Raw genomic sequence first — 14,172 nt, 5'->3', positions numbered from 1 at the left:
AAAAAAATCATCCTGATTTATCTATTTGTTCAGCAAACAACATTTTTTTTTAATTTAGTTTATATTTTACATTATATAAATGAAGTATTAAATACACTGAAGTATAATAATAAAACACTATTAAAAAACACTCATTATTTTGTATACATAATACAAGGAAAAATGAAATATTCTTTTCATTAATAACAGATTTTTTAATAATATAGTATTGAAAAGTAAGAATACGTTATACTATAATAGATCATATTATACACTGATATACACTTGTTACATAAACTATGCCAAACCATAAAAGCAAATTTTAAAGTTTTTAGTAAGCAAATTTTAGTTTTTTTTTAAAAAAATGTTTTGTATATATTATACTTATTAGAAATAATTGAACAAAAAGTATCATTTAATTAAAAGTATAATAATACATGTTATTATAATAAGTTATGATTTTATGGATCAGGAAAATTTATTGTAATTTTGTTAAAATTTAATATATTCGATACTTTTGTTGTAACCAAATAATAGAGGTTAAATTAATAATAATAATACGACGTAATGTTAATTGAAGTATCAAAAACACAGTATAAAACTAAAAGGAAAGAATAGTTAGAATGTAAGAATACATAGAATTATGAAAAACATTACTTTAAGAAATATATATTAACTTAACACAAATAATATAGCGATATGGAACTTATTACTAAAAAAATTATTAACAAAAAAAAAAAGATTATTCACACAACAATTAATGTTCACACTTACTACTATATAATAATTTAAAAGTTACAGGTACATACAATCAGTGGCATAGGTGGAAGGATGTATGCTGTGTACTCACCTCCCATTTTTTATGTATACAAAATGTATAACGAAAATCATGTACCCCTGTAATAGAATACAGGCATAATGCTTGGGTGGCGAATACACACTGTTGGAACCATACAATTACACCACTGTATATAATATTATTATCCTTGATTATGAATGTATACTTAATGATATTATTTGAAGTGTATAGCTATGCACTAAAGGTGGGAGTAATATCAGTTAAAGAACTTTATTTTACATAATCAAAGTTAAATTGTGATGTGTCAGTAATAAAGTTTTAACTTAAAACTATTTATCATCAATTGTTCTAATAATAATAATAATAATAATAATAATAATAATAGAATACATGTATAATTATAGTAGGAAATTATTGTTATTTTTTTTTTTACTACAAATAAAACCTAGTAAATACAATGTATGATACTATATTATGTAAAATAAATAATAGACAATACTATACCGAGTAAACTCTATTTAAAAGGAATGTGTGAAGAACCCGTTTTTCCAGTATAATTGAAAATGTTAATAGTACAATCTGCATGTCATTTTGTTCTATTTCCTCTTTGATTTTGATCCTATAATTAACAGTCCTAGAAAAAAATATATAAAGTTAACATTTTGTTTTATTAAAAATGCAACATATCTACATAAATAATATTGTGTAACTAAATTGTAGAGTCAAACGAAATTGGCTGTTGCCAAGTATCGTTAAGATAATAAATTATCCAAACCGGAGCAGCGAACTCGATAATATTTAATGTTCTTATAAATGTAATGGCTAACTATCTATACTGATAACTACTTTTTTATATTCCTTAATATTAGTTTCAAATACTAACTTTCAGTAACTTTTGTAAATTATTTTTTAAAAGGGGATAAGTGTCAAGAGACGATGAGAGTATGTCTACCTACTTAAACAGCAGAAGAAAAAGGTATTTTTTTAATTTTAATTTAAATTTAAAATAATAAATATTTGTAGGTGTATACCATATTAAGGTAAAAGAGTTTTTTAATCCCGATTCTAAGACTAACACCTCCCTACTGTTTGTGAATATGCAAAACTTTAAATTAAAAAAACATAGTACAACAAAACTTAACCTAAAAGGTATATTAAGAATAATTATAAATAATAATACAATAATATATAACTATAATTATATAGTCGATACAGTAACAAGTAGAAACATAAGTAAATCACCGATGCAAATTCATGAAAATGTTGGAATACATATTTTGTCATAAATTGTTTACTATAATTACACAAATATAAATCGATAATTTAACATGTAGTTAAAGTTTATACTCTCAAAACTGAATTTAACATTGTGTTTTGTGACTGTGTGTAACTATATAAATATATAATAATTAAAATTTAAAAAAAATTAATATTAAAGCAACACAATGAAAAAAAGTATTTTAGGTAGAACTATGTTTCTGATGGTGAGTAAACTTGAATGTAATATTTGGTCTCAGTATAACTAATAATAAGATTAATTTTTGTTACACAACATAAGTCTAAGTTAAAACTATACTACTAATAAACCCATTATAAATAAATAAAACTTAATAAAACCAAAAAAAGTAATTTCTATATAGTAAAATAAAGTATGTTTAACAAAGTGCATGCTATTGTAATATAAACAAATACTATAACAACAATATTAAACAAACAACAAGCAAAATTTGCAAAACCACAATTTATTTAAAAAAATCCAGATGGTTTTTTTTGGCAACTTTGATGACAAGGGATAACTCAAATTTAAATAATAAAATTTGTATTTTATTTTTATATTTACTACTGAGATCTGCTTATGTTTTCTTTCAATAAAAGTTTTTGATTACAGATATATACAGTTATATTTAAATTTTGGATACCAATTATTTTTCTTAAAAACGATACCAAACGAGGAGAATTAGCTGTTACTGATTAAAACTATTCCAAATGTATCTCTTGGATTATTACTAGTAATATTTGTTTGTAATATCATTGAATCCATAGTCAAGGTACAATCTTAAAAACAATAAAATAGCAGAAATCATTAAAACTTTAATGTTTTTACAATAATAATAATTTTTTTTATTAAACTAGTACAAGAGTCTATAAACATAATAATTCAATAAAACCAAAAATAAGCGGAAGGGCGTATGTTTTGCACTGCTTATTTTTCATGATCCCAACTACAAACATATATGTTTGAAGAAAATTTATCTTTATATTTGTTCTAAATTGTAATCTGTCAGTAAAATTATAATATAAATCATAATTTTAGTTTAAATTAATATGTGTAAATTAAAGGTACAGTATGTAAAGTTAGGTAACTTATAAACTACCATTTATCAGCAACTGGATATAACACTAATCCAGCGGCGTCCTTGTCGCGCGTGATAAATATTTTTTTTTTTGGCAACTGTTTATTTGTTTACTTAACTACTAAAAAAATTGTACACAATTAGATAAAAAAAGATGCTTCCATAACATTACATTTAAAGATACTTAAACAATATCAAGACTAAAAAATGATGGGAAAAACTTGTTTAGTTTTTACTAGTTTACTAGTTTTTAATAGTTACCAATATTTTATATGTTTACTGTTTGGATTTTGAACTACAGGCAGTTTTTGTTTGGTCATCTATCTCCCTATTTACTTTTCCTAAACTATAATCCAAAAATCTGATAGAAAAATCCCTATCACTTTTAAAAAGTAAAAAAGCAAACTTAAAATATTTATTTGTATGCCAAGTGCTAACTTAAAATTGTTTACAGTGATTATTACTTTAAAAAAGCATTTTGACACATTAACAAACAAGAAAATAGCTAGGAAAAAAATGTAATACATTTATTTACGTAATACATAATGATTTTTTGACTTGATGTATTTTAAAACAAAAACTGAAAAATATTTTAAATAAATCTGTTAAACAACAACAAAAAATACTACATGCAGCAATGAAAATGGTATGCTAATGCCTAATATTAGTATTTATATTCATAATTATGTTTTAAATATTATAATTCACTTTAAACATTTAAAGTAAAAACCAATTTTGTACTGTGTTAGTTTTGGGGGTTTTATGTATATATACTTTAGTGTGTGTCTATTGAGATTTGACTTTGCTTTTTATTTTATCTCACCTTCAGTCGCTTCAGTACATGTGCATCAGTTGTGCTTCTCGACGTGACCCGGTAACCGGGCCAATACAAAAATAAATACCCCTTTGGCCTCACGGGTGAACAAGACTGTAAATGAAAAAAAATCCCATGGGGATTTCATAGAAGAAATTGAAAAATCAAATAAACTTAAAAAATATTATTGAATAAGAAATTAACAATAAAAATAAAGAAAAAAGATAAAATAATGATTCGGCCAGTCTTAATTGTTACATTTATTTTTAATAAATGCCAAATAACCCAAACCTAGGAATAACAATATTATTTTGGTTGTATTTGGCATTTGCATTTTACGTTAGAAAGTACCGCGACACACTCAATAGCAAGAATTCATTTTATTCATGAGTAGTTCGCATTTTTCTTAACCTAATTGGTACATACTAGACACGAATGACTCATCAGCCAAACTTTTCTTATTCATGAGTTCTATTCGGCTACTACTTAACTAAGTGTAGCTTTTACGTAATATGAATACTAATATTAGTAATTCTTAAGAATATGTTATAAAATTTCAAAAAAACATACAAGCGCAAACATAAAAACACAAATAAGCTAGTAATTCACACATACCTCTAATTTTCTTTTTCATATTAGAACTCCTGTAACTGACTAACCAGTATTATTATCAAGATTGGAGTTGTTCTTCTTTCTTTTTTTTCCACCTATAATATCATAAACAACATCATTTATATTTTTCAAGTAACTTTATTAGTAAAAAAATATTCAGTTTTTATTCAAGTCCAACAAGTGAGTTGTATCTTTTCATACCCACAAATTCACTTGGCTCATCAGCTTTTGCCTCCATCCTGGGAACACCCACAAGTTCAAAATTGTACCCTGTACCGTCAGTCAAGATTTGACCATCTCCTATCTCACTTGTAGTCTTATAACAAAAATACATATATAATTATAATTTGTATGATTATATGAAGACCTATATGATTGTAAATCTATAAGACTTATTCGCATGAGTATAAGTGTACAATTAGTTAGTTGTTTTTGAAATAATGAATACTATTATATATGATTCTGACACTCTGTCAGGCGGTTCTTTTTGTGAAAAGTAGCCGCCATGCTCTGTAGCATCAAACTGACATTTCGTGCCCAAAAGAGAATTTGTTAATACACCATACAATAATGGCAGCATTGCTCATTAAACTGCATAACAATGTATTTTCTTATTTTTTAATAATTACGTGACAGATAACTGAGTAGGTTTTTACTTTTAGATTAGGTCTATATAATGTACAACCAAATCTTTAATATAATTGTTTTTAATAATACTTACATTAGAGTTATCACTTTTTTCTAACTTAATCTTTAGAGATGGATCAAATGTATAAGGCGACTCTTCTTTTTTTCCTCCTTCTTCTTGGATGTCGTCTACCGCCAACCATCTTGGATCTTCATCTTGAATTACCTTTGAAAAAAAAAATTATTTTAATAATTGAATACTTACTCAACTACATATTTAAACAGATTATTTGTGATTACATGAGGTATATCGTCATTATTTTCAACAATTGATGTAACAGTTTGTGTTTGACCATTTCCAGAGTACGATTCAACTACCATGTTATTTTTGGGGAAGAACTTATAGGTTGGACCACGCTCGTCTTCACTGTAATCATAATCATCTTCATACTCGTTATCAGAAACTCGAGTTTCAGATTTAATTATAATATCGCCACTAGTTTCGCTAGCACATTCAAAAATGGCATCTTCATCTTCATTATCCTCATAATCTATGACTTCTGATTTGACACGAGATATATTAATTTCAGTACTCTCATATTCAGTTTGCAAATAATCATACATTTCCTTGATGAAAAACAAAAAGTGATAATTATATTATTATTGGGTCCAATATAAATTTATTATTATCCTTACATCTTTAGGTTCACTTTTAATTTCTTTTCGAGCATCATATTCATTCATTTCGTTTGGCTAAAAAAAAATGCATGAAGACAGTGTTACATAAAAGTGATTATACAATTATAAGAACTTTTAAAACTATAATATAACTTGAACTTTAATATTAAATTACCAGTTTATCAACTTGTCCAGGTGGATTTACATTGCCTTTGCCTCGCCTAAATCTTAGTACAACTGATCGGCTATCAATAACTAGATTATACTTTTCTTTGTATGCTTGAATAGCATCTTCAGCATTTGAAAATTTAATAAATGCATACCTATAAAGTTAAAACATAGGTACTTTATTATTGATTTATTGAAAAACAATTTATATTTCACAGTATTTCTAAAGAACCCTTCCATTTTTTAATGTATTCAGATTTTTGTCAATCGGAAACAATTTTTGATTTGTTCATTTATCATACATTCTCACAAAGAAATTTTGTTTTGACATTTAAAAGAATACTTTTTAAAAATTGTACTAAAATTTTGTAGTATACATGGAATATCACGGAAACATTTTTGAAACATGAACTCAATAGACAAAAAAATCTGTTATAAAATCTTAAAAATGTTTTAGACGTTTACATCATTCTATGTATAGGTTTAACATTATATTTTTAAAAACATAGAAGTAATAAAATAAAACAATTTATTTATTAAAAGATGTTTTTATAATCTATGATATTAATAATTGTTCTAAATAAAAATGTAAAAAATGAATAACAAATTGTTAATTTTTTTTTTTTGTAAGAACGTGAAAACTTCAATTTTGGAAAAAATAAACGTGAATGTGTTAGTTTATTTTTACACTGAATGTAAGGGCAAAAAAGTTTGTTTTTTAAGTAAATTTAGCAGACACATATTTTATAGATTAAATATACATATTATTATTATTTGATATTTTAAATTGGTTATAATTTTAGCATATTGTACATATATATATATATATATGATATAAATATCAATACCTTGTGTACTTCATTTTTTTAGCAAATCCAATATCAACTCTAGTAGCTTTAGGAAATTCATCTTTAACTGCATTAGAAGTGATGTTGGTTGGTAAATTACCAAGATATAAACTGAAAATTAAAAAAAGTTGCAATTGACCAATCATATAAACGGTAACTATATATAGTAACTAACGTATAGGGGTCAATGCATTCTGGAAAAGCTTTTTCTTCAAACTGACTCTCTTTAACTTCAACGCGCAATTTTTCATGTTGAAAAATCGTTTCATTCAACTCCTTAGCTACATTATCTATATTTGCATTTGGTTGTACTTGTACATAGCAATACCTAAATTTGTATAAATTAAAATTAGAGCACACCTCTTTAAATTTTCAAATTATAGTTACCTCGGATTACAAGGTGTATGGAAATGTACAGACTTTATGTCAGAATGAAAACTTTGTACTATTTGCCGGGTGATTTCGTGGTCAGGAAATCTTATCATAATTTGTTTATTATTTTTTGGAGTACGTAGTTCCATTTCGGCAGCAATAGCTTTTTCTGCATCTTCACGATTCCACGGTTTTTGGGCACGTTGTGGTTCGCCGGGTTGCTGAGACTTAACCTTACGTTTGCGCGTCTTACACTCAGTGACAGAATTTGATTCCTAGTTTTTTTTTAAATTTAAATTATTAAAAAAAACATTACATATTTCAAATTAACTAAAGAATAATTTATAATGTATAACAAGCGATAAAAATATTTGTTAATGTCTAACTTGATTTATTCCGTTGGTCTGATTTTGAACAGTAGTACGTGGCCTATTCATTCGCACATTTTGTCTTTGTAAATATCGAGGTCTTTGGTTAAACTGTTGCCAGTTTTGAGATGAAGAATTTGACTGATTTGGAGCACCATTGCCAAAGAAATTTCCACTCTATTAGATAGACACGAGTTATTAATACTATTATTATTTTTTATGCTGATTAGTATAATTTTACATACACTGTTAACTGGAAATTGTCTGGGATAGTTGTTTCTAGGAACACTTCCATATGGGAAAGGACGTTGTTGTCTCGAGTTATTGTTAAATCGCCAGCGAGGCGAAGAAGATCTAATGCCGGAGCTAGTAGTTGGGCTATACGTAATAGTAGTACTTGTACAAGTAGTGATGGTTGTACTGGTTGGCGTAGCTGGCCCTTGTATATGATAAGGTTGCTGCCAAGTTCCGCTGTAGTTTGGTTGAGGCCAATAATTAGGATGGTTGAGAGATGGTGGTGGAGGAGGAGACGTGAAATCCGTTTGTAAATTTATTGCATTGTTATGTGACATTGGCTGAGTAACATAGGTAGAAGGCAATATTGGCCGCGGTGAACTCATATTGGATTGGTTTTCCACTAGCAACAAAACATTAGGACAATGTAAGTATAAAAATTATATCGGTTTGAGTCAAACTACAAATCTCACTTGTTTATTGTTACGCTTTTTAGGAATATGTACAGATATACTTATTGTGTCGAAAACATCTAAATTTTTGACATAAGGTACACTGTGCAGGCAACCAGTAATAGTGTTTACATTTGTTGTTTTACAAAACAAATTGCATTAAATATCAACTTGACACAAAAAAGGTTTGAGATTTTAAGATTTTACTTTTTCAGCTACCCGCCAACACTCACTAGTCGAACAGAGAAGTATGTAGACGACCATATACAAGTATACTAAAGGACTGAGGATTATTGATTATGGATTGTGTAGCTGCTACGCTCTGCGCAATGTTGACTGCGCCTCGGCGGTGAAATACTGATAACAGACAACATTTGAATAGTGAGAACGAATCCCGGCAACGTCGCAAAAGTTGTGTTGTTGTGTTGATAAATGATAGCGTTCTGCGTTCACTGTTGAGGCTTGAGCGATGATAAAAAAAAAACATTTTGTTTACGTTCAACAATTTCCAGAGTATATTTTCCAAATTTTTATATTGTAAACCGTTCCGATAGTGTCCTGAGTAATTATAAACAGATTGTTGTAAATGTAGCGCCTCGTAGATCTTCAATATATAAGCACGGTAAAATTTATGTTAAAGTTTTATGCGAAAATCGGGCCGGCAAAATGGACTTGGTGTACTCGATATTCCGCAAACAAGCGTGGAAAACACAATTTCAAAATGAACAGATGGAAGAGGATATGTGCTTCAAATGTTTGGCTAAAATATCAGCCAACAACGTCGTCGCTTGGGTAACTACTTTTGATTTGGACGATCACGTCAACATTAATTGGGGTTCACATGTCTACATAGCTGACCTTAATGTTCCATGGAAATATCACAAGATTATGTCCAATAATTGTACCATAACTACTTTAGAGTGGGATATGTATGGGTATTCACTGTTGATCGGTGACAAGAATGGTATAGTATCGGTATGGACTTGTAGTACAGACCACAATCTTACAAACTGGATACAAGTTGGTTCCAAAGACTTCCGTGGTGAACCTATTATAGCCGGTACGTTTTTTCATCTAGGCAAAAAGTTGATGCTAGTTAATGATAAAGCTGACAATATAAACTATTTTGAGAAATTCACTTATGTGCGATTCACACCTTCTTTACGAGCATGGGGTGGTACAGGACTGCCTGGTTGCTTAGTTGTATCTGCAACAGGGATGATTGCAGCTCTATTAATAAATGATTGTGGTGAACCGATGATTTCAGCGACAAATAGTTTAGCTGTAGCGAGATATCGTATATCTGTTGTAGATATTAGCTATAGACAAAATGGAAATTTTCTTATTGTAACTTCAGATGGACGACCACGGTCGCCAATTCATTGTTATGAAGTATCCGTAAAGCTGCTTAATGAAAAAAGTTGCACCATAGTATCTCAGTGGTTGCCTAGCTTTTTCCTGACGTTTAATGAAACCATTGACAGAGTTATATCACATGTGAAGTTTTTATTACGCGAAGGTTCTGAATCTCTTGTAATTGGCAGCAACAGCAGTAACGGATGCATTATAGAAACATGGGAATTGGTGAAAAAAAGTAATCCCATCAATAAGGTATTTAAAAAACTGATCACTGAAGATCATCCAACTGTCGGCTGGATAAAAAAGAATTCATTTACAGTCGGTGCTCAACTAACAGCACTAGCAACACCTAAAATGTCAATATCGTACAATCAATCATCAAGCAGTCAATACGTAGTGGCCGCATTTAGCAATCATCAGGTTTGTTGTTTGTCAAGAGATTTGACACAACAATGTTTGTTTGAACTGAGCAGTTATTGCGAAGACAATATTGGAAAAATAGGATTAAATCATAGTTCCAACATACAGTTTTCAGATCTAGATATATCTTATTTAGGAAATGTATTTGTTGTTTGTGATAATATGGGTAATTTATATTTATTTCAACTACTGTCTGTAGCAGAACTAAATGGACCATTAACAGTTGCATATGCCACATTACAACTAGAATACTGTTTGGTGACCGGTCTTGATTGGTGGGACTTAGCGATATCGTTAAGGCCAAACATGCTGGAGGCGGTTTGCAATCGTTTTACTGAGAACTTTCAAAAACAGTCGCAAGTCCTTCAACAAAAAGAGTATACTTCCTATTTGAGCATTCGTTCTTTTCTGTATAAAATGATGCCTGGAGCACAGTTCAAGCGATCAGACCTCATGCACTTGATGACACTTCATTCCATATCAAATGCATTCAAGAATGTATTACGTGTAAGTGATATCATGGCGGATCGGGATCCAGCTGAGAGCCTTACCACAGTTCTTAAAGAACCCATTGTCGACATTGACAAGATTTTACCAAGCTTAGGAGGCAAAGATTTTACTGTCGAACCCAGTACTCTACAATCACTTCATCAACTTATCCAATGGGTTGCACAGCTTGCTCTAAACGTAGTTTCTAGAATACCAGAATCGCGTGATACTACTGGTTACAATCTTTTAAATGATTTTTACGCTATTAACACAATACGAGAACTACTAGTTATGATACGTATTTGGGGATTACTGAGGCCTAATTGTCTTCCGGTGTTTATAAAAAACATTGATAATTTAGATGTTCTTTCTGTTACATTCCGATTATTGTCACGTTTTGTTCAACTTTGCGGAGATCATGACGATATGTTATTTGATGAATGTTATACACTTCAAAGCCAAGTCGTCATTAATCCTATTTCGTCAGTAGCTGCAGGAATTCATGAAGTTGCGTCGCCTGCCCTATACTATCAACATTTGCCTCTCAAACTCGTTTTTGGACAAGAACCAGATTGTTTGAGGTACAATACGTCCACCGTTGACACAATCTCTAACGGCAAACAGCACTCCGACTATGTAAATGATTACGATGTGATCAGAAACGTTTACATTGGAAAGTGTCCATTGACTGTTAAACAATGCAATCGATGTGAGGGCAAGATGCAATTAGTTGGTAGCTCAAGAACCGCAGCAATAAGAGTTTGGGAAAACAGGTGGGCAAGAAATTGTCGATGTGGTGGTAGGTGGCGAACTGTCAAAGTCGGGGGCTAACAAATAATTTTTAGTGAAAAAGAAAATTAAAAAAATTACTATTATATTTTATGATATCAATAGTCCAAATGTTAAACATATATTTTATAGTATTTTCCGACCCGCAATTGACATAATATACTTTTAAGTGTATTTCCATTTACAAGTTTAGTCATTAATTTATTATTATTATTATTATTTTTAAAAAAGCTGAAATTGCTACAATATTAACATTATACTTTTTTTAAATTTATTACTTTATTATTTTGTTAAATATTTTATTGTTTTATATTGTAATTAACTAATAATAGATAAATCAATTGTGTTGAATTTAGTGTATCATTTGGGGTGATGTTTTATTGTCCTTTTAGGTATAAGATCATTTTACAATAAATTTTGATCTCTGAAACATGGGTACGATACAATCTATGTTAATGTAGAAACCACAATATTATTGTCATTGTATTTAAAAAATGTATATTGTCTAATTAAGTATGATTATCTTATTTAATATAAGAATAATTACAGTATAATTGATAAGCAATTTTTTTTATTGTATTATATATTTTATTAAGTTACATTAATAATGTATATAACTCATCGAAGGATAACAATATATTTTATACATATAATGGTGGATATATACTTGACTATAATTAAATGTAGTAATTTGTTTATTTTTGTTTTGTAACTTTTTTTTTGTTATTAAGTACTAATTTTGTTAATATATTATTCAAGAATCATGGTATTTCATTTTCAAGATTACTATTTAATTCTTAAAAATAAGTTATGTTGTTTCTATCAATAAATTGTATGATTTTAATCCTTTGATTTATTAGAAGTTTCTTCAGTTTTTATTGTTTGTCCAGAATAGTCTGTGGCCAAATATGTCATTAAATCTGAAAGGCCCTCAAATTCTGTCCGAGATTTATGAACTGTCGGAGTTAATCTTGGCAATAAAGAACCTATTTTCATCCTAAACTCGTGCATCTAAAAATAGAAATAAAAATTGAATTACAAAAATGTAATTTTAATTATAGAAATAAGTGTAGTTACATACAATTATGAGAGACAAATTAAGGTATGGAGAAAAAAAAAGATTCTACTAGTTGTTTTTGAAAATGTTTTATACATAATAAAATACATCTAAATTGTTAGTGCAAAAATAGTTTACATTGAGCAGTGTTTAGTAATTGAATATTTGTTTCAAAGAACATCGGCTAACATCAATTTTTGTTAAAATAAAAAAATATTAACTCACAGATGCATATTTTATTATGTGGTTTGAATTGAATTTGTTTTTGTTTATGCCTATCCTAACCTAATTTATCGATAAAAGAAAAACAATTTTAAAAAACTTCCTTAATTAGATTAAATGAGTTATAAAATAGTGTTGTTTGGTAGGCCAGATCCAAGATCGCCAATTCACTCACTAGATTTTACAATTGATTTAAAAAATTAAAAAAAAAAACATTGTTTAATGGATTATGAGATCCATTGCTTCGAAAGTGAACTGTTAACGATTTGACTTTCAGTCAACGGTCAATTACACTTCAAATTTTTTAGTTTTACAAAGATTTTTAAAAATAATTATTTGATTTTAATCAATTAAGAAAACGTAGCATAATATGGTAGTCAACATGGATTCTCACATCATTAGCGCCACTCATTTTCCAAATACCAAAAAAGAACAATCCACAACCGCCCACTGCATAGAATGATCCCCATTTAAGTGCTCTAATGGCTAATTGTACACCGGTTTCTCCCATTGTAGAGGATGGAGTTTGACCTTTGGCAAACATGTTTGGATCCATTTTGCGAGACGACGCTAGAGTGGATGCAAAAGTAAATATCCCTGCACCAGCTGCCACGCATGTTAAGAACGCCGCTGATGCTAAAAACAAAATAAAAATATCTAATATGAAAAATATTTAAAATTGTTTTAATTTTTACCCATGGTATCACTTGACTTCTTTGGCACAGTAACATCATTTTTGTCTTTTTTGTTGTGATCGACCATTAAATTAACAACGAACGCTATTGGTTACTTACAATTACAATACTATTACTTCATAACATAAATATTATAACAATTAAGAAATTATAATTCACATACCGGTATTTTGAAATTTTTTAGATAATATAGAAAATACAATTTTATCTCAGGCTCTGAGCCTTATCACTCTCATCGTGGATTTAAACTCCAGGTGCATTCAATACAATATTATTAATATGTGAGACGGAAAGAAAAAAGGGACCTTTTGTCGCAAAAATTAAGTTTTGAATTCTTGGTTATTTCAAATTCTGCACTAAAGTCTGATAATTTGAAAAACTCTACTGCGATTTGGATTTTTACTACAAGAGATCCCTTTTCCGCCTCACATATATAGTAATTGGTGACGCACATATATTATCACAGAATATAATAAACAAAATGGCAACTGATAAGAAATTTCGTGCGCAGCATAGGACGGCAGCGAAATCAGTCGCCATCATAGATATAAAGAATAAACTATAGATTGCTAACTGTATATGCCACCAATAGAGAAGATTTACTTTCCGCCGTCTTGGTGGGAATTAGAACTTTATCACGCGAGAATAATATATGCTTATAACAATCACATTTATATATAAAATATCGATATAATAATATACACAGATATAATATATTATATGCATTGATAACACACATAAATCCCACCAGAATGGCGGACCGTCGGCTTCAATTCTTATCGCTAGTTAGCAATCTAGTTTATTATATATATATATATATATATATATATATCTGT

General features: G+C 28.9%; 3 protein-coding genes across 5 annotated transcripts; 1 reads left to right on the top strand and 2 right to left on the bottom strand.

Annotated features, from left to right (window-relative positions):
• Window positions 1-992: 992 nt before the first annotated feature.
• Window positions 993-8,583, bottom strand: LOC126834152 (uncharacterized). 2 transcript variants are annotated; one of them, XR_007685046.1, is made up of 14 exons: window positions 8,327-8,583; window positions 7,865-8,256; window positions 7,638-7,796; window positions 7,267-7,526; window positions 7,055-7,207; window positions 6,880-6,990; window positions 6,039-6,186; window positions 5,882-5,938; window positions 5,486-5,812; window positions 5,280-5,411; window positions 4,760-4,874; window positions 4,562-4,653; window positions 3,956-4,060; window positions 993-1,412 (listed from the first exon to the last, which is right to left on the bottom strand). XR_007685046.1 is itself a non-coding variant. In XM_050565884.1 (13 exons), coding segments are annotated over exons 1-12 (1,908 nt in total). In that variant the 5' UTR covers window positions 8,328-8,583; the 3' UTR covers window positions 993-1,412; window positions 4,562-4,600. The 2 variants fall into 2 exon arrangements, 1 of the variants encoding a protein (XP_050421841.1); XM_050565884.1 differs by lacking the exon at window positions 3,956-4,060.
• A 165-nt stretch (window positions 8,584-8,748) lies between these two features.
• Window positions 8,749-12,083, top strand: LOC126834151 (mediator of RNA polymerase II transcription subunit 16). Its single transcript, XM_050565883.1, has one exon. The coding sequence runs from the start codon at window positions 8,972-8,974 to the stop codon at window positions 11,402-11,404; it is 2,433 nt and encodes an 810-aa protein (XP_050421840.1). The 5' UTR covers window positions 8,749-8,971; the 3' UTR covers window positions 11,405-12,083.
• On the bottom strand, window positions 11,997-13,809 carry LOC126834154 (transmembrane protein 242). 2 transcript variants are annotated; one of them, XM_050565886.1, is made up of 4 exons: window positions 13,500-13,809; window positions 13,337-13,420; window positions 13,036-13,277; window positions 11,997-12,373 (listed from the first exon to the last, which is right to left on the bottom strand). In XM_050565886.1, exons 2-4 carry the CDS (start codon window positions 13,401-13,403, stop codon window positions 12,203-12,205), a joined length of 480 nt encoding a protein of 159 aa, XP_050421843.1. In that variant the 5' UTR covers window positions 13,404-13,420; window positions 13,500-13,809; the 3' UTR covers window positions 11,997-12,202. The 2 variants fall into 2 exon arrangements, with proteins under 2 accessions (XP_050421843.1, XP_050421842.1); XM_050565885.1 differs by having other exon boundaries at window positions 13,337-13,430; window positions 13,500-13,807.
• Window positions 13,810-14,172: the final 363 nt, after the last annotated feature.

The sequence above is a fragment of the Adelges cooleyi genome, unplaced genomic scaffold (assembly GCF_023614345.1).
Source record: "Adelges cooleyi isolate 19-005CV unplaced genomic scaffold, UGA_ACOO_1.1 ACOO_flye_CR_arks_rails_tigmint_CR_PRNA_21, whole genome shotgun sequence".
In the NCBI taxonomy this organism is placed as follows: Eukaryota; Metazoa; Arthropoda; class Insecta; order Hemiptera; family Adelgidae; genus Adelges; species Adelges cooleyi.
Note: the sequence above shows the minus strand (reverse complement) of the source record. Positions and strands in the feature narration are given on the sequence as shown.